This window comes from Triturus cristatus, chromosome 10, assembly GCF_964204655.1.
Source record: "Triturus cristatus chromosome 10, aTriCri1.1, whole genome shotgun sequence".
Classification (NCBI taxonomy): Eukaryota; Metazoa; Chordata; class Amphibia; order Caudata; family Salamandridae; genus Triturus; species Triturus cristatus.
The window spans coordinates 631,146,046-631,165,639 of record NC_140593.1 but is presented as its reverse complement, the minus strand read 5'-3'; the positions used below and the strand labels follow the sequence as shown (position 1 = coordinate 631,165,639).

The 19,594-nt window shown below is 43.7% G+C and overlaps 1 protein-coding gene across 1 annotated transcript in view; it reads left to right on the top strand.

The window, feature by feature from the left end:
- LOC146789816 (uncharacterized) overlaps positions 1-18,956 on the top strand; it is a 38,629-nt gene extending 19,673 nt beyond the window's left edge. The window contains exon 4 of the mRNA XM_085630140.1: positions 18,674-18,956. Coding sequence (XP_085486266.1) covers positions 18,674-18,733 — 60 coding nt within the window. The 3' untranslated portion in view covers positions 18,734-18,956. The remainder of the gene's footprint in view (positions 1-18,673) is intronic.
- The last annotated feature ends 638 nt before the right edge of the window (positions 18,957-19,594 follow it).

Here is a 19,594-nt window from a genome sequence, read left to right as displayed (position 1 = left end):
TAGCGTTAGGAACGCTCGCCTTTGTTGCAGCCTCTAAGGCTGGAACTGGAGTCACTACTGTTATTTGTTTTCCCTGAGCCAGTGCTCTTTCTCTCACTACAGCAGTCTGTACTGCTGTTAGAATATTTTCTGTAGATACGAAACGCATCTCATAATTTGTGTACAAATGCGATTTTTATGCAATTGGTACTGTTTCACCGTCATTATGTGTCAGATAGGTGTACCCAGATTGACCCCCAATTATACAGATCACCAGGTTGCGTACGTTTACGCTTGTCGGTAAGTGTTTGGAAGCTATCATGTCAGCTTGTAAGGAACAAAGAGTATCTTGGTGTTCCTGTGTCAATTGTCTTACTGAAAAATCAGGTTTTATTAAATCGTAGAAAGGTTTTACTCTTTCTGCGTAATCTAAAATGTATGTTTTACCAAAATTTAGGAATCCCAGGATTGATTGTAAATTTTTCAATGATTTTGGAGGTTGTAGCAGTGCGCATTTTACAAAAAAATTGGCTGGCAGGCTTTTCCCTTCACTTGAAAGCTCATATCCTAAAAACAGGACACTGAGGTGGGCAATTGTTGACTTTTAAAGTTGAATTTGTAGCCCTCAGTTGCAAAACCCAAAATTAGGGTATTCACTCTGTTCAAGTGCTCCTCTAGGTCACTGGCAGGTAGATAAATATCATCCACATAGGACAATGCCTATTCATCCAAATTTCGAAGTAACTCAGTTACTCTGGCCGAAAACAACCCCGGGCTGTTTTATACCCCTGGGGGAGTCGACAAAATTGACGCTAGGACCCTAACGCTGGGAATGCTGTTAGATACCTGCTTTCAGGCGCTATATTTTAGCAGAAAAATCCATTTGAGATATCAAGTGTTGTTTTATATTTTTTCTGCACAATGTTACTCATTAATGCAGCACTGTGTGCATTTTAGACTGCAACTGTCTTAGTGCAAGTGTTTAGATGTCTGTAATCTAAAACTGAACGATATGAATTGTCAGGTTTCATGACCGGAAACAAAGGATTATTCATTGATGAGATGCAATTTTTTTTTTTTTTTTTTTTTTTTTTAAAACCTTTATTTGTGCATAGTAAAAGAACAAATACGGGCCTACAACCATCAGGCCGGCCACAATACGGTTAAGCACTGAGTCAAACATTACATCCCTTGTGCATTGATGATCAAGCTTAGCTACGATTCACGAGGTATACACTGGAGAGATCCTTGACACCAGGGGAAGGAGAAGTGAAGGTTAATTTTAAGGTTTTTAAAATAATTGTTCGAGAAAAAGTCAGTAAAGGATAGAACCAAGGAGATTCGAGTCCGCAAGATGGCTTCACCACACAGGAGAGCAGCAGCATCATTAAAACGACCATAGAAATTCTCAGACAGTGAGGCGGTGCAGTTAGATAACAGGATAGTCACGTGAGTAAATACGCACCCCTCCAAAGCCGCCCCCACTCAATCCACCCCACACCCGGACCCCGAATCGAAACAAGTATAGCGCAGAGACATAGAAGAAAAAGGCCCATAGAACTAAAAAAACAGTGAATTACCCCCCCACCCTACACCAATAGCGGAGGCTACGGCCGGCCCCCCCCCAGCATAGTGCCTGTCGCCCAATGAACCCGAAATATAGACAAGAGAGAAAGTAGGAATAGAATGAAGAAAATAAGAAAACAAGAAAGAAAGAAAGCGGGGAGGAGCCCCACATAACCTCGGAGCGCCCGGGACCACCGGCCAGCCACGCCTCCACACACTGAAAACCCACTATACCCAAAAGCGATCGTGTGAAGATAACGTGTCACAGCAATTTAAATGAAGGCAGACAATTCGCGACGAGTGCGCACAACATATGCAAACAGTTCCAGTCCGAGTCCAGTCCAGCCGTGAAACCATGGTGATATAACTCAACCTAGCCCTGGCCCGATCGCGGACTTAAGATTAGACCAGCCCCCACATGAAGGCCCCGCATCCCGTGCAGACAAAGACAATATGGCCGCTGGGGAGAAGATGGAGAAGTAGAGTCACAAAATGGCCGCCGATCGGCTATTGAGGTCCCCTTGTGCACCATATAAAATCCAGACCTGGCCTGTAAAGTACACGAGTTCCACATAAAAGAAGCCGTAGGCCACCGTGAACGATTCCTCGAGGACGTCAGGTGTCGCTCAGCTGGATACTCTTGCGGGCGCGGTGGGGCAGGCAACAACAAAGCAGGCAGCGATGAACGGGGAAACAAAGTATCCGCAATTGAGCAGGAGAGCGATTGATCCTGGATACCGGGAAAGCCAGTTGCAGACACCAGCGTAGCACGGTTATACACAGTCATTGCGGCCCCGCAAGAGGACAGAAGCACCGGCCGACCCATGTCTTGTTGATAACAAACGGGGCGCTCACGACCCGCAGCCGACAGTATGGAGTCGAACCGCTCACTCAGTGTTTGCAAGCCAGCACACAATTGCAGACGAAAGTCCCGCAGGGCAGCCAGAACGGAGCCGCATGTCAGCGGAAGCTGCGCCCCCACATCGGCAGCAATCCGGGATGGCACTGTGGAGCTAGAATCTGGTAGAGGGAGGGCGAGGCGGGTAGCGGGCCAGACCGGAGCATCCCCCCCCAGCAGCAGGCAGGCAATCAACGCCATGTTTTACCGCTGAACGGTGCAGTGGCCAGGGGGGGGTCGTTACAAGGAGGCAATTCCCATCAGGTCTGCGCCGCAACAGGTGAAAGCCAACAGTCGCTTCCCCTCCCTCGGGCTCTCTGTGCCGCCGACTAGGCGATAGAAGAAGGGGGTCTGCAGCCTCCCACAGCGCGGTCCACAGAGCGGGCCAGAAGACCCGCCACACCGGGGCTTACCCTATAGCTCCAGCCCGTCAGGTGCAGGGCGCAGGAGGTGTCCGGGCTTCTCTCCCCCGGCTCATCTGGCGACAGTACGTGGTGTGAGGCGGGATCGGGACCGCGGGGCTCAGGTTTGCGCCAGCGGGTCCGGTGACTGCGGAGCTTCCAGGGGGCCGGCCAAGGCCACAATAGAGCAGGGGTCCAGTGCGAAGTACAAAGGCACCAAGAACTCCGGCATCCGGGCGGGCTAAGACTCCGGGAAAGCGGCGGCGCGGTCAGCGCGTCGTCGCACACGGTGCACCTCGAAAATCGGCGAGGATAGGGATCAGGATGATAGTCCGAGGCCAAGGGCCGACGGAGCCGGGCGCTCAAGCGTCTGCTCCGGTCGCCATCTTGGCTCCTCCCCCGAGATGCAATTTTCGATCACCCCTTGGTATTAAAGTTGATCTAAGATCACCCTGACCTGTTTTTTAGCTTCCTGCTTTATTGGATACTGCCTCTGTGCAATTGGAGTATATTTTAAGGAACTATGTGGTGGGTTGAATCCTCATCCCATCCAATATGTTTTTTGTATAATGTTGGAGCCTGGGCTACCACCCACTCCTGTGCATATGTGTATTGTAAGGGCCTGTGAATATGTATTGAGAATGCTGGTAAAATTACTGTTTCTCCTTTAGGGCAATCCATGACGAATGCTGGCAGCCAATCTTGTTCAGCTAACAAAATTTCATACCAAATGACAGGTTCTCCCAAAAGAGACCTCTAAATGTCCTACATTTGGCCCCCTCCATTTGGAGTGTTATTTCATATAATTTATGTGGGGCACTTACCCTAGTATCAGGTGTTTCTACCATGATATAATGATTCAAGTCCACTGTCACCAGAAATTCCATCAGGTTCTGGCGAGCTATTGTTACTTCTGCCGCACTGTCTAGCATCATCAGGGCCCATTCCCCATTCAGTAGTCGAGTCTCAGAATTCTGGGCATGTCTGATCTTTAGACCTGCAACCTTCTTCTTTTTGAACTGTAGCTTTTGCTTTGTTTTTTTTTCCTTTTTAGAAGCGTAATCCTGAGAGTGCTGCTTGTCTCTGGACTTTGTACGCTCTTCTTCTCTGTCTGACCGCCCTTCACTCTCTGAGTTTTTCAATGAACCCTGAAAGGAACGAGAGGAACGTGTATCATTATCCTGATTCCTGTCAGGTTTCCTAATGTTATCCCTATTCCTAAGGTTTTACCTCTTTCCAGAGGGCTCCTGTGGAGGAGATCTACCTCTGGATTGAGATCTGTTACCCTTAAAGTTTTATTGTTTTTTATTGTCCCACTTCTTCTTTGTTGAAGCAGGTGGCTGCTTGGAAGTGTCCTTTTCAGGACTGCCCATCAGTTGTGGTTTTAACGCTTTCCCACCCAAACTGTCTCTGCCTAACTCTGCGTATGCAGTTTCAATTATATTTGTTAATTTGTGTTCCTGATCTAAAGGACTGAACTCTCTTAGGTGTTGGTGGATAGCCACTAAAGCTGCTTCCCCTTTAATATTAGCTAATATTATGGTTGATACCTGGGCATAGTTACCTAGTAACTTCATCCCTAAGTTCAAGGCAGGTTCTGCTCCGAACTCATTTTGTATTTGTCTCAATACGTCTGGTATTACTGCTAATGATAGAATACCATGAGTTCTGGTATAAATGGCAGCAAAGACTGTACCCCAAGTGGTACAATCTTCCACTTGTGGTGTTATCCCCATGTGCAAGCAGATTGTTAGCAATCTGTATTTTTCATACGGGGTAGTATTCGGTAATACTGACTCGAGCTGTGTTATTTTCTGACCTACCCAGAATGGCATTTGTTCACGTTTTGTGGGCATTTAGCCCATCACTGCGTGTAATGTTTGTGGTGTGATTTTAGTTGCTGTACCCTGAGCTTGAGTTCCATTTGTTGCAACTATTGCTGGTTGGACTGTAAGTGTCTTCATGACGAATTGCGTCAAGTTTATGTATATTTTTCTCAATTCCTTGTGTTGTGTGAGTAAGTCTCCTGGTGGCATTGTTTCAATGTCAGGATGTGGTGTGTAGGCCACTAATATTGGCCATGTTGCCCCTTCTCTGCCGAGCAGGCAGAGTCTTACTCTTCTTCTTATGTGGGATAGAGCGCCTTTAAACCAGTATAAGTGTTCCTGGTGCGTGAGTGGAACCTCAATGTCTTCAAATGGACAATATTCCACTGGTACAAGTCCTTCTGTGTAGGAGTGGAATGTTTTTGTTCTTTCATTTGCTGCTGGGAATGTAGCCCATGAATAAAATACCCCTGTTCTGTATGATTCGTGCGCCTCAATCACGAATACTACTATGCCACCCCTAGATGTGACATCATGCTCCAGCAGTTTCAGGGTGACCGTATTTCTACAATATGTTTTGCATCTGCATCTTCCTCATCTTCCGAGAGAGGCAGTGCTTGTTGCAGTGGGTCTAAGACCTGGGTAGTCATTGTTTTTAGAACACTTAATAACTTTTCAAGGGAACTAAGATAAGGTGTTTTGCACAATTTTTAGGAACACTGTGTCCTTCAAGCTTAATTAACCAACAGACAATAAATAGGATTTTTTAGTCTACTCAGCTGTAGCAGAGTTTTGTGCCCACCCACTCCAGATGTCTCTGGCGTTGCGTGAGTAGGGGTCTCTGAGAATAGCACAATGAACTACTCGGATTCTACTGTTAAATAAGTACCCAACCAACATTGGCGGCGCCATGTCGTGTAGTTCCTATATACCCTATACAGCATCTGCCTGTTGGATAACATAAACTGTGGGATTGGTGGCAGACTGATTCTGTGCACTCCCACCCGATACGTTCGCCTGTTTTGTATCAGCTAGCTCACAGTGCCACTAGAATTCCTCTTATCGGGGAGAGAATAGTTCCTGACAACCTCAGAACATGACAACCCTGAGCCCTCAGAATCGTGGAAACAATATACTACCTTTCGCTCAGCCACTCAAGCTGAGTTAGTTTGTCTCAGAGAGATACACAGAATAAAAAGGCTGGGCGTTTTCACTAAGAGTTTATTGAACGGTTGTTAATCTAGTGTAGAATAGATGAGCTGCAACAACCATTTAGACAGTAGCAGAGATATATGATTAGAAGCACTAAGAAAGTAAATGGATGGTATAGCTCTACCATCTTGCAATGATCATGAATAGATACAAGTATATAAAACACATGATAAAAGGTGCATACTCCTACGCTGCCTCCCTAACTAGATGTACCTAAATGTACCTAGCATCTATGTAGTTGTTATGCCAAGAATCCCTCTAGGATCTACTCAACCCTATTACATGAGAATGAGAGAATATGAGACCCTGCCCTGGTCTCGAGTTGGACTCCCCACGAGGGATGTTAGACTACTGCGAGCTGGAGCGTCTGCATGCAGGAACCTCAGCGTCTCTGGTCAGTGTGTCCGCCTCGGTCTCCTCTGTCTTTCTAAACAAGACATGATGTATATATACCCATAGGTCTCCCCAGGGTTCCTATATTGCTGGGTTACTGTGCCAGCCTAAAGGATGACATCGGGCCTGAACTTTATACAGAAATATTACAAATGAGTTGTTCGTCCTGCTGTTATTCCTGCGGTGCTTCCAAGAAGCCTCATGCTTAATGTATGAGATTCGAACTTGGAAAAAATCTGCGTTCTGAATGCAGTGTTGTATCTAGGTAAAAGGACAGTCCCTAAGAACCGTTATGTATGAAATGTAGGGAAGAATATAGTGAAAGGTTGCAATGTTACCTGCGCCTATATAGGTTACCTATATGGAATACAACAGTGTGACCTTCAGTAATCAATATCCCCATTGTTGCAGCATGCAGAACCAATAATAAGGTGTTATGTTGAAGACTGTCCACCCCCCCCCCCCCCCCCCATTCCTGGGTAGTATCATAGTATCAGAGACTCTGCTTTTGTTCTTAAACTGCCACAAAAAACTGAAGCAGAGATTTTCAAATTTTGAGAGCCACTGCTTATTAAAGTCCAGAGGGATAGCTCTAAACATGTATTACATTTTTGGTAGTATAGAATTATCATTTTCAACCATTTTCAATACATTACACCTACAATGAGAGGTATAGATTATTATTTCTGCTTAGATCCTGCCTTGAGTAACATTGGTGTTAAATTCAAATCAATCATCTGGTCCAGTTTAGATGTTATCCTGACCCCCACATAGGTTACATTATCAACTATACATTGGTCCCTCAAGTCGATATCCCCAGTGCATACTATTTGAGTTTTGCCCTCCTTCAGATGATATGTGCTGCCAGTGCACAAAAGATTTTAGCCTTGTTCTCTACTTCCATCACTCTTCCACAGGGTCTGGTGTTACAACGGCGATATCATCCGCATGAGCCAAAACTTTGTAGTTAACCTTTTGTATCAGTACTGGCCTTATTATAAAATTCTTATCCAATCAGATGATAAATATAAAGTGAAACAGAAGCACTGAATATGGACACCCCTGTCTTGTCCCTCTATTTATTAGGATCCTATATGATAGTTTCCCCATTTTCTGTAATCTAGCATGGGGAGTCTGATATAGAGCCCTGATAGCCTTGATGATAACAGGACTGAGTCCCTTCCACTTTAATATCTCCCATAAGCAGGCCCTGGAGACCTGGTTAAAGGCTCTTTCTGCGTCTTATAAAATTAGGCCCATAGATGCTTGGGTGGTTTCGGCTATATCAATTAAAGTAACTACCCTTTTAACATGATCTACAGTGCCACGGCCAGGAATTAAGCCATGCTGGTGGGGCCAAAAACAAGCTACTAACTACCCTCCCTAGACATGCTGCAAGTATTTTTGCATAAAGTTTAGAATTGTAATTAAAGCTATTGATTGATAGGAGCCTGGATTTAGGCGAGGGGGAAGCTTCCTTGTTTCCTAAAAACAAATTTATTAGTCAGTTCCCAAGATGGTAGAGCCTGTCTCTCCAGCCATATTCCTACAAAATTTGAGGTCATATCCACTCCTAATTCTGGGTAAAAAATCCTATAGAACTCCAGAGGTATGCTATCTGGCCCTGTGGCTTTTCCCTGTGCCAGAGATCTTACGGCCCCCGCCACCTCTTAGGTGGATATTGATACTTCCAGCGAGGCTCAATCTTCTTTTGTTAACATGCAAGCTTCTAGTGTACACAGGAATCTTGAATTGCTGTCTGACAGGGGAGATATGTCCTTAGTGTAAAGATTTTCATAGAACTCCATAAAAATCCAGATAATACCTTCCGAGGTGTCATACTTATGGCCTTGTCTGTCCAATATACCCATTTATTTCCCCTTTTGTCTTCTTTTGTCTAATGCAAAGTGCTAAATGTCTTACAGTATTTTCCCCATATTCATAACATTCTGTCTTGTGGCTTTTAAATTTTGCAGCAATTTCCTTACTATAAAACTGATTTATCTGGGCTTTTAGTTCAGCTATCTTCTTTTGAATCTCCTTATGATCCCCTCTCTCTGAAATCACCCTAATCCGGTGTGATTCCATGAGTGAAAGTTCATTTAATAGCTCTGGAATCTGGCTAAGCCTCTGCTTCTGCCAATATAAGAAGTATCTCAGAGTTTCAGCTCTAAACCTGGCCTTTAATATGTCCCACACAGCATTATTAGTAGCAGTACCCCTATGTGTTGGCATACAATATGAGATCCATTCCCCTATATGGTCTATATATTCTACATCAGAGAGTAGTTTCTTATCGAATGACCAGGCTGACCTGGGCTTAAGTAGACCCTCAGCTGGTATCTCTAAGACCAATGGATTATGGTCTGAGAGTACCCTTGGTTATCTCTCAGGGTTTGGTGTTTCAATTTTATCCCAAACATCTATCAAGCCATGATCTTTAATCAACCACTGAACTGTACCATACACCAATGGCTTCCTACCCATATTGCCCTGTATCACCTGTTACTTCTATGTGAATGCTAAGATCACCACATACAACGAGGAGCCCCAACACAGGTGAGAGCTCTGAGTTCAGATAGCCCATCACAGCAGCCTCATCTAACTTAGACCCATAGATTGAAATTTTCCATTCCCATATCTGGCAAATGTTTCTGTGGCTATACATGGTACCAAGCAGCAATTTTTGTGAGCAATTATTGCCATCCCCCTGCAGGTCGAACCTTGGGTTGTACATCCAAAGAGCATATATCCCATTTCCCCCGACAGATTCCGCTTATCTCATGCAACATATGTCTCCTAGATACAGATAATGTCCGGTCTCGTGGATCTAAGGCCTACGGCCTAATGCCTCTCTCCCCCTTTTAGTTCTGTCGTTTAGCCCACAGATGTTTATGGAACAGATACATGATCTGTTATTTTACATCCTGTGTCCTGATTGTTACCATATTTATAAACACCATTTCAATATGAATACTGAGCATATTAAAACTTAAGGGTAGCTGTAAATGTGCACTATTAAAATATAAAAGACCTTTTACTCCATACCTGTAACTTTGCCTGCTGTAACAAACTCTTAAGCTCAATTTTCGCCCAGTTCACTGCCATCTTCCCCACAGCCCCCTCAACCCCTCGCACTCCTCCCCTCCCACCCCCTACACCACCCATGTGCAGTGGCGACTCCTTCACTAAGGAGGTGGTGCGTCGCCCTACTGCTATTAAGCAGTGTAACTAAAGAAAAAATAAAATTGTAATAACGCAATGTTATTATCATTTTAATTGTTTCTGCTGCTTTGCGGGCGGACAAGCTGCTCTGCTCTAAGAGCAGGGCAGGGGAGCAGTGGTTTGCACACTCCAAGTGCGCATAAATGTTTGGCCAGCCAGCATGTTCTCCACCTAGGCTGCATTACAGCCTGGGTGGAGAACATGCCCAGGCCCCCAGTCCCCGTCTCAGTTCCAAACCATGGTGCTCAAACCAATCACAATGCTGCATTGCAGCACTAGGATTGGTCAGGAGAGCCTGGATGCTTCCTGCATCCTGTTCCGGTCCGAGTTTGACACAGAGGAGAGACGGCGAGATGTGGCGATAAGGTAAGTTTAAAAAATATATATATTTTTATATTCCCCCCTCACTCTGGCCCCTTGCCCATCACCCCCGCCTGTGCCGGCCGCAACTGCCCATGTAAAGCAATTAGATCAACCAAGGCCTATCGATGGTTGTGGGCCCTTATCCAAACCGCAGTCAAAATTCAATTATTTCAAACATTACTAGCATTATCAACAGGAGGGTCTCGAGACCTTGAGGCAATACTCTCAACTCAGTTTATCTAAGAATTCCTTAGCCTTGATCTTTGAATAAAATATCGATGTCTTATCATGCATGAATATTTTCAGTCTAGCTGGATTAATCAGGAATGCTTGGGCCCCCTTCTCCTGAAAGGGTTTGATCACCTGCCTCAATCTCAAAAGTCTTTCCTCTGTGATGTGGCAGAAGTCTGGTCTTGAAAAAAAGCGGTGCGCCTTACACCAGGCATGCCTTTTTAAAATACAGCCTGCCTTAGGAGATAGATCCCTAAAAAAATACAGAATATCCCAGGGTCTCCCAACTCGAGCTGGTTGCTTCTGTGTTAACGGAAATTGATGTACTCTCCGTATCTCCGTCTCCCAGTTGCATTCTTCCAGATCTGAGAAGGTGTCTTTAAATTCCTGAACAAGAAATGACCTTATGTCGTTTCCTTTCAGGCCTTCCGATCAACCCAAAATCGTAAGATTTTTACGCCTCAGTCTGTTCTCAAACACCTCCAGCTTCAATTGTATATCGATTAGCTGTGACTCATGTGCAGCTACTGAGCTCTTTTTACCTGCGAGTTCACCCTCCAGTGCTACAAACCTACCTTCCATTGAAACCAATCTTTCCGAAAAGTCAGAGCATGTCTTAGCCACCTTTTAGATAGCATCTTGCGATTTCCTTGTGGCTTGCTGAGATTGATAGCTATCTGTCTATGTTTCCTCTCTATGGGACATAATTCCCTGATAGATGCCATCCAGTGTAGCTGAATCACCAGCCACCTCACAGGAGTTCGTTAAACTCCCCTCTAGCTGAGGCATGACAGAGCAATTCCATTTGAGACCAGCCGCCTACCAGGTCTTATCTCCTTTTTCTCTGAATGGGTTTTTCTTAGTGGCCAAACTGGTGCTTTGAACACCCTTTTCACTTGCCTCGCTTGATGCACCTCTGTTGCGCACTTTTGACCTCCCCACCCCCCAAGTTCATCATCTGGGGATTGTGTATCCTCCGCTGACCCATCTGACTGTTCTGAAAGAGAGAAAAAACTGCTCTCACGGTTCTATTTCTCCCGTTACGGACATCTCTGGAGCACTTCTGTCTCCTTTTAGAACCCTTTGTGCCTCTCTATAATTGAATAATTTACCGTCTCCATTTCCCATCATGAGCCCCTCCTTCCCCCCAGTCTTTTGAGAGTTACTCACTACTGATGATCCATTTGGGTGAGGGACGGGACGGGGTATCCACGGTAGCACCAATAGCATTAGTTAAAAGAGGCTGGGTACTCACATCATCCGGGGCACCTACCGAGGCTTCCATCTCGTGTCCCATAGACGAGTTCCGTGGAGATTGACAAGTTGAGACCACCATTTGACTCTCCAAATCCACAGCCGCGTTTTCTCCCAGAGGGAGCATGAGCTGAGATTCACCCTCCGAGGAGTTCTCCTCCAGTTTCTCTGCCACTATATCACCGGCTGTTAACGTGGGCTTTTTCTTAAAGATACTCACCACAGGTCCGGCCTGTCCAACCAAACTATACTTGTGTTTTGTCGTCTCCTTACTATGAGTTTCTGTTGTAAGATGTTGTACATTGGGCTTTCCCTCCCCGCACTGCCTACGGAGACATTACCACTGTGGGCTCTTGCAGCTGTTTTGCGGTCCCATGACTTTTGCTGCTGCCCCCCAAGGGGACACAGTTGGAGTGCCGGTCAGCTCTCTGCCACACAGACAAGTGATACGGACCAGCAATTTTGTTGCTACTAGCTCATCCTTCAGCCAGGAGGAACAACGTACGCTGACCTTACGGCACGAACATACCATCCACACCAACATCAGAGGGAAAGATACAATTGCAGACAGCATTACCGTGGTTGGCTCTGGGAAGATGAAGGGCCGCCATCTTGCTTCCGGAAAGTGATAACAATCGTTTAAATTAATTTAATTTGGCGAATGGATTAAGTGCCAACCTGTCAAAAACCGAAATCATGACATTTGGAAAGAAAACCAAGTCCATTTTGTGGGTCTTAGGAGATGCCTCGATCGAAAAAGTCAATCAATAGGAGTACCTTGGAGTTACATTTCACAGAAGGCAATCGTGGACTAACAACCTATTCACAAGAAAGCATAATTCAAACATGATCAAAAAAGTTATTATAAGACTTTACAAACTGTTTGGAGGCAGAGCAATCAAATCTTCGTTGAAAGTGCTACAATTGAAACATATCCCTTACTAACTTTAAGCATCACCAGCGTTAATTAGCACGGTCATAGCCAGTTTAGATAAAACTTACAAGCAGTGTGTAAGTAATCTTCTGCATCTTGGCACAGCCCCTCCACACTGCGTCATCAGGCCAGAGCCGAATCTAAAAACTCTAACCTTATTTCACTACAGAAGCAATTTGAATTGCTCTTGTGATTGTGCAAGGGCTGATTCGTCAACCTTAAATTCTTTAACTCACCAGCAATTAAAACAAGCATTGGCATAGCCAATAGGACTCGCCTTTGGGACCTTATAAGTGTTTAGCCATGCAACAGTTGCATAACTAAATACTTATAAGGTCCCAAAAGCGAGACCTATTGGCCTTCCAAGCGGCCGTGGGGCAGCGAAAGTGAAAGTGATCGCGATCACGATCAAACATCAAAGCGGCCGTGCGGCCGCGAAAGTGAAAGTAATCGCGGTAAAGCGCTACGCGCGCGCCCGCGCACATGCACTGTAGCTCTAGGCTGGCCTGGTAGCACTTTTTGGAGCCCTCTCAATAAGTCTCGCCAGACCAGCGCATGCGCTGGGTCAGGCGAGACCTAAAAAACATTACACAACGATATGGCACTGAATGTTGTACCATCAAAATGGCTCTAGAAATTATTGATCTACCTGATTTAGAGACGCTGGCAAAGTTAAACCGACTAGCCCAAAATGCCTGCTTCGAGGGATTTTAGGCAGTAGACAGAGGAAGAACGATTTGCCCAAGCTACAACAATAAAACACATGGATTTCGTTTCTGAAACCCTCCCCTCAATGAACCAAGAATATCCTGGGTCAAATCTACGCAGCCACATTAAAACGAAATTCTTAAGATGTAGGCTTTCCTATATTCCCATTTAGAAATTTGAGGGGAAATTGAATCCAGCGCTTAAAGGAAAATCTGCCTGTCGACTTTGTGGACTCACAATTGATACCTTTTGCACATTTTATGCATTTGCTCCAAACTCTTGTATCTAAGAAAAATGTACCTACATACAATAGTTAACAAGGCAAAAATAAGATCTACTCTAGAGGCTGTTAGATATTGTTTTAGAATCATAGATAATAGTGCAATTATGAGACTAATAAAAGTTTTAGATGAAGTTTACAAATTTTTACTTCAATCTGGCAATATTTTTATCAAAGATTTTAACCAATATATGTCCTGTACTTTTTAACTATTATTGTTATTCGACATTTATGCCAATTGTGATATACTGTCTTATTGTAATCTTTGGGCTAAAACAATACATTTCTTACTCACCTACTACTACTAGAGATTTATAAAGTCACTTTGGGCCACACAAAGTGGCCTTGTGTGGCTTCATAAATCACATTTTTCAGTTGTGTCGTGCAAGTGAGGTCATAAATATGGCCGACAATGTGTAGAATTACCCGCCTACGAATGTTTGACTTTTCCACAAGAAACTGTGATAGAAGTTCCCCAAACACGTATGTCACATCTCCTTGTCAAGCAATAGCCAAATTGCAGCTTGCCAAATTTATAAACACTTGGGGAAACTGCCCAAAGTTTCTTTCATATTTGTAACTGAATGAGCTCCTATACCTTTGTGATGCTCTCTCTATGAATATTTGTAACCCATTGAAATATAGAATGAATGTTTTCTCAAAGCCTTTTCTTTCCTTGTGCCAAAAACATGATTATCAATGCTGTGCTCCTTTGTTCTCTCGATACAAAAGTAAAGGGGTGCTTATGGATCCTAAACTTTTGTACAGCTTTTCCACTTAGAGGAAGCATATAGGAAGCTAACTGGAAAGATTTAATACATTTTGAAAGGAAGAAGATGTTAGTCCTTTAAAACATCTTGTCAGGGTAGGAAATGTGGTGGTGCTGATGTTATGGCAAAAAGAAAGACTGTGTCAACAATCAAAATGTATAAAAAGCTGTGTTGAGTGATGAAGGAAGGAGAGTATGCAGTGACTGAGTTGATTCTCCTCACTCAAAAAACATTAATTTTGAAGCATGCTTCCTGTGAACACTGGAATTGAAAACTAATGGACCAGAAAGTAGAAGCAGTTCCACAGTTCCACACTAGGTAAAGCCAGATCTGAGCAGAAACAAAAGTGAGGGGTTTATAACTCAGCCAGGGTACAGCACTACGCTACGCTCGTGTAGTTTGCGAAGTTCGCGTTACTTCGCACTACGCGAATTGCACGTAGCGCAGTGCGAACACGCGTAGCATAGTGTTGCGTAGTGCTGCGGTCATTTTTTGCTTGCTCGCGGTCCTCAATGTCAAGTTGGCGACCGCGAGCAAGCAAAATGACATCCCGGCGAGACTTTTTCCTTGTTCGCGATCAGCAACATCAAGTTGGCGATCGCGAGCATGGAAAATAAACCTCCCGGCGAGATTCCCAACGCGAGGAGGTCAGGTTTCTCATTACGAGTGGTCGTGTATGCTCGCGACCGCTCGCGATGAGAAACTACCAGTTCGCGTTCAGAATGCTGCCGCTCGAGTAAAAATCTACTCGAGCAGCAGAAAACTACAGCTCGCACTGTGCAAGATGCCATTTTCAATGATTGCACAGTGCCGGTTGCTTGTCCGCACTGTGCAATCATTGAAAACGACATCTGGCACAGTACGAACAAGGTACTACACAGTTCGCAAAGTGCTACGCGTAGCTCGCGTAGTGCGAACTGCACTTTGCGTAGCTTCGCGAAGTGCTACTTCGCGAACTACGCCCAGGGTTATTTATAACTCATCAATTGTAGAGAACAAAAGAAAATGTGGTAGTCCATCTACGGATTATTTTGACCAAATTTTGTTTCTGTTGTTATAGCCAGTTGTATAGAACAAAAAACACTACAATTAAGGCAATGACCAGAAAAACATCTTTCACAAACATTGTAAAAGAAAAATGAAATAAAACAGTGACATTGTACATATATGGCCTACAACCCCGGCAGGCTGAAAAATATACGTAACCCCTTAAAGGAAGCACATTTTACAGGACACCATTATCCCCTGCCAACGGCAGTCAGTTAGGTCAGTGTCCAAAGTGTCAGTTACAGATACTAAAGAACCTGTAAGTGAAAATAAGTTGTTTGTGATTTTAATGATGCCCCTGGACAACTCAGAATACAAGTAGCTATATTTCCCTTCCTCTCCCAGGGATCACATTAATAATCATAAGCACTGAATAGAATAGCAAGCACATCCTCTGTAAACATGGAGTAAAGAATTTAGGAAAAATGTTCCTCAAAAAACGCATGATCAGATTTGGCATCAATCCTGGATTTTGATTCAAGACAGCAGTAACACTTGAAAGTGTGGACAGACTCTCAATGTGTGCTTTGCTGGTCTCCGCAACCAGATATTCCTCACCAAAGCACTATTACTAGCTTGACCATTGGTGGAATGAATCCCAAATATATCAAGTAGGTCTTGTTTGCTTTTCTGTAAAAAAAAAGTAGGATACAGGAAACTATCCTTTTTGAGGTTATTAGCTTTATTTTGTCCCACTCCGTTCAAATGGGCCCACAGTTGACAAACAGATGTTCGAAAGAGACATTTCTCTGAAAAAGGCAGACAAAGTAATGACCCGATTAACATGAAAAAACAACATTAATTTGGAAACTTGGTGGAGCTGATGCTCTGTCGGATACACCTAATAAAGAATCTTTTCTAGCCTCTGTACCAAAGGAGGAGATCTGGTCTCCACATGAATGTCTAGTGTGGATCTTCCTACAAATACATAAGAGCAGTATACCCAGATTGCTGATGCCACTCTAGAGCTATGAGGGTCATTCTGGCTTTGGAGTATGTCAGCTTGTTGATGACCAACAGGATCAGGTATTAGAGGAATGGCATGGAGAAATGTATCTTACCAGCTCTTCAAGAGGGTATGGATACTTTTTACTGGTTATAAAAATGTGGAAGGGAATTCTATGCATTTTTTGTTGTCTGCATTTTCAAAGAGGTCTATTTCTGGAAAACCACAATAACACAAGACGTTGTCCAGCACTTTGCTAGTTAGGACCCATTGTGGCTTCCCTGAAAAGTTATGCTGTGAGAATTTCCTTGTAGATTCTGAAAACCTGGGACATCCTGGGAGCATTGGTAGTGATCTTAAGCTCTCTGTCTATGAGCCAATTTCAAATTGTTTTTGCTTCTTGAGATACGATTTTCGAGCTTTTGGTTTAGTGTACTGATGTTTTATTGTCAATCCTATTTAGCAGGTACCTTTATCTGAAAAGTGGAACAAAGGACTGAAAAACCAGATGGACTGCTCTGAATTCCAGGAGATTTATGTGGCATGCTGTGTATTCATTTTGCTACCACATTACTTGTACCTCGATGGGATCCAAGTAGACGCTGTATTCTGTTAAGGAGTAACCCATTATAATCGTCTTTGTTAGAATGTCTTGGTGAAAAAGAACTCCTTTAGCAGATTCTCTGCATAGCATGACCAAGATTGTTTCTACAGGATAATGTTGATGTCCTGGTGCTATTGGAACATATTTGGAGGAATCTGAGGCAATGAATGAAACCTGAGCAAGTAGCCATTTTGCACAATATTTAGCAATCATCTATACTTTGTAATGCTTTGCCACTCTTATAGATGATTGGAGGATCTTCCTGTTTCCAGACAGGCCAATAGTAGAGAAGGAAGAGAGACGTCACTGATTTCCTACAGTCTAAAACTTTTCTGCAGCTGTAGAAATTGGCTGGCATCCTCATCTTCTGGTTGGGTTTTCATGTTGGTAGGCCGCAGACACTATTTTTGATATTATGTGGGGCTTGAACCCTGTGCTGAATGTTACACCATTCCTGCGAACTGTCAATATGTTTTTATGCTCCTTTTTTTCTAAGACCACAACTCTGACTGTCTCTGGTTCTGGCTTTAAATGCTCCATACATTTATCAATGTCATTCTCGAGCAAGGTGTTTCAAGAGAAGGATAGATTGAGCATACTCTGTTGAGTTTCTTGTTTTAACCTGTGAGACTAAGCCAAGAGCACCTCCTCAAGAGGTCTGCTGTCGACTTTACCTCCTTCTGAATCCCACTTTTTACTTTGTGAGACATGGTTCTGTAGAAGGAGCAGTAGCATGAAATCTTTTCATATAGACCTGTTTGCTGAATCCAGTGCCTGTTCTGCTGTTTGAAAAAGGGGTCCTTGCTAAGGAGGCCTATACCTTTTATGCAGATGAGAAGGAGCAGTTTCGACTGTAGCAAGAGTCAAGAAGAGCTGAGCGCACAGTACAGTCAGGCAAACGCATGCTGCAGCTCTGTTGGTAAAGCTGATAAAAAAGACTAAAGTATGTGCAGATTCACAGGAATGGAAATGGAGTGTTTTGCTGCCCCCTTGCAAGCACCTCGTGGAAGGTACTGATGTCATCAATGAGGAAGAGTACCTTCTGAAACTTAATGATAAGAAATAGAAGATCTGGTGTCCTCAACTTCTCCTTGAGTGCCCTGATCTGGAAAGGTGAAAGCAATGGGAATGATGTTTTGGTAGGAGAAATGTCTTCTTGGGGAAACAAGAACCTTTTTAGATGCAGGAGTCTGCCTCAGTGGTTTAGGTGTACATGTTGCTAGAGTAGTTACTAATGGGACTGGTTGGAGAGTGGTCACAGTCTTTGCTACCAAAGGCAGTGAATCAAAGTGAGTTACTGGTGGCGGTACTACCACAGAGGGTGACCTTTAATGAAAGGAACATTAGGAAGATGCTGGTAAAGGAGAACTAAAGATCTCCACTATTTAAAGAGTAATGATCGATATAGCCTTCGAATATCATGAACTAGATACATGCGCAAGGCGTCTAATTTTTAATTTCTTAAACCATGAAGTGCAAAGGTTAGGATGTGTATTGCTGGATTATGAATTATGATTAAGTGTCGAGTTGCGCTTCAATGTCAGGACGCCTTTCAACCTCAACACTCTGGGTCTCTTTCTCAGATCGTAAGACCATCGACCAATTTACTGCGGAAGGGAGCAGTATAGATTGGTCAAAAGTGGCACAAAAGGCTTTTTGTTTATTAAAGGAATGTTTCCTTTTGTCTCAATTTTACAACATCCTAATGTAGGATGTCCTTTTATTGTGGACACAGATGCTTCCTTTCAAGCTATAGGGAATGATTTATCTCACTGAAATTCAACTACTGGATAGATTCATCCACAATCCTATTCCTCTAAGAAATGCTCACCAGCAGAGTTTATTTACACTAGCACTGATGAGGAACTTTCAGCAATTAAAAAATCTTTTGAAGTATGCAGGCTTTACCCATTAGGCAAAAACACACTCCAGAGGTATTTACAGATCGCAGAAACTTGCAGTTCCTGAAGTAAGCTTGAGTTTCGACTCGTAACAGTTTAATGGACCTTTTTTTTTCTTTCTTTTTTTAATTGCAGAACTCGACCCGAAGGTATTGGAGCGCTTTACATAGCACCGTATTTACTTTACACATTTAGGCACGGGGAGATTAAGTGATTTGCCCAGAATCACTGGATGTGGACGCGGCACCGAGGCTCGAACCCTGGTTTCCTGCACCAGAGGCGGCGGCGCAGCCGACGGACCACATCCTCTTGGTCTGTCTTGCTCTGCTAAAACTCCAGCTGGCTTTTTAATCCATTGGGACTGAATCGACCTAAATAAACTTAATAATGATGTATAATGACTGCACACAGGTCAAAGAATAAGGAAAGCATCTTGCACTATAGTATAGTGATCTTGCACCTGTACCATATATATATGTGTATTTCTGTAAATAGAACCCCATAGCGCGTGTCTTAGAACCTTGTAGCTGATTAATATTTTTATTGTGTAGTATTAAATTGTAGCATGTGATTAAAGTACTTATCTTTTCACAAAGAAAAAAAATTGACTGGGCAGTACATATTATGTGTGTTTGACTGCTTGAGTTTGGACTCTCTACCCCCACACTAACTCCCTGGGAAACATTGGGCTGGCTGCCCTCGCTGCTTATAGAGTCAAGTGCAGAACGAGTGCTCAGTTTGTAGTGCCATAGAAGGTCAGACCCCAGGACATCAGTGGTAAAAAGCCACAATCCCCAGGATTGTTATTTAGAAACCACCTTCTTGCCTTGTGGCTATAAATCAGGTTCTTAAAAAGGCAAAAAAATAGGTTGCGGCCTGAAGGTTGCATGTACTGTTACAGTACCCACCTGGTGCCATAATATCAACAACAGCAAAGACTTTCCAACGAAACTGCACTATTTTCAGTTTTCATACCTAGGCATATTAGTAAATACATTGTTCTAGTATTATAAATAAGGCTCCCTGTTTTCCGTTGTTACTGATTTTTACAGGTAA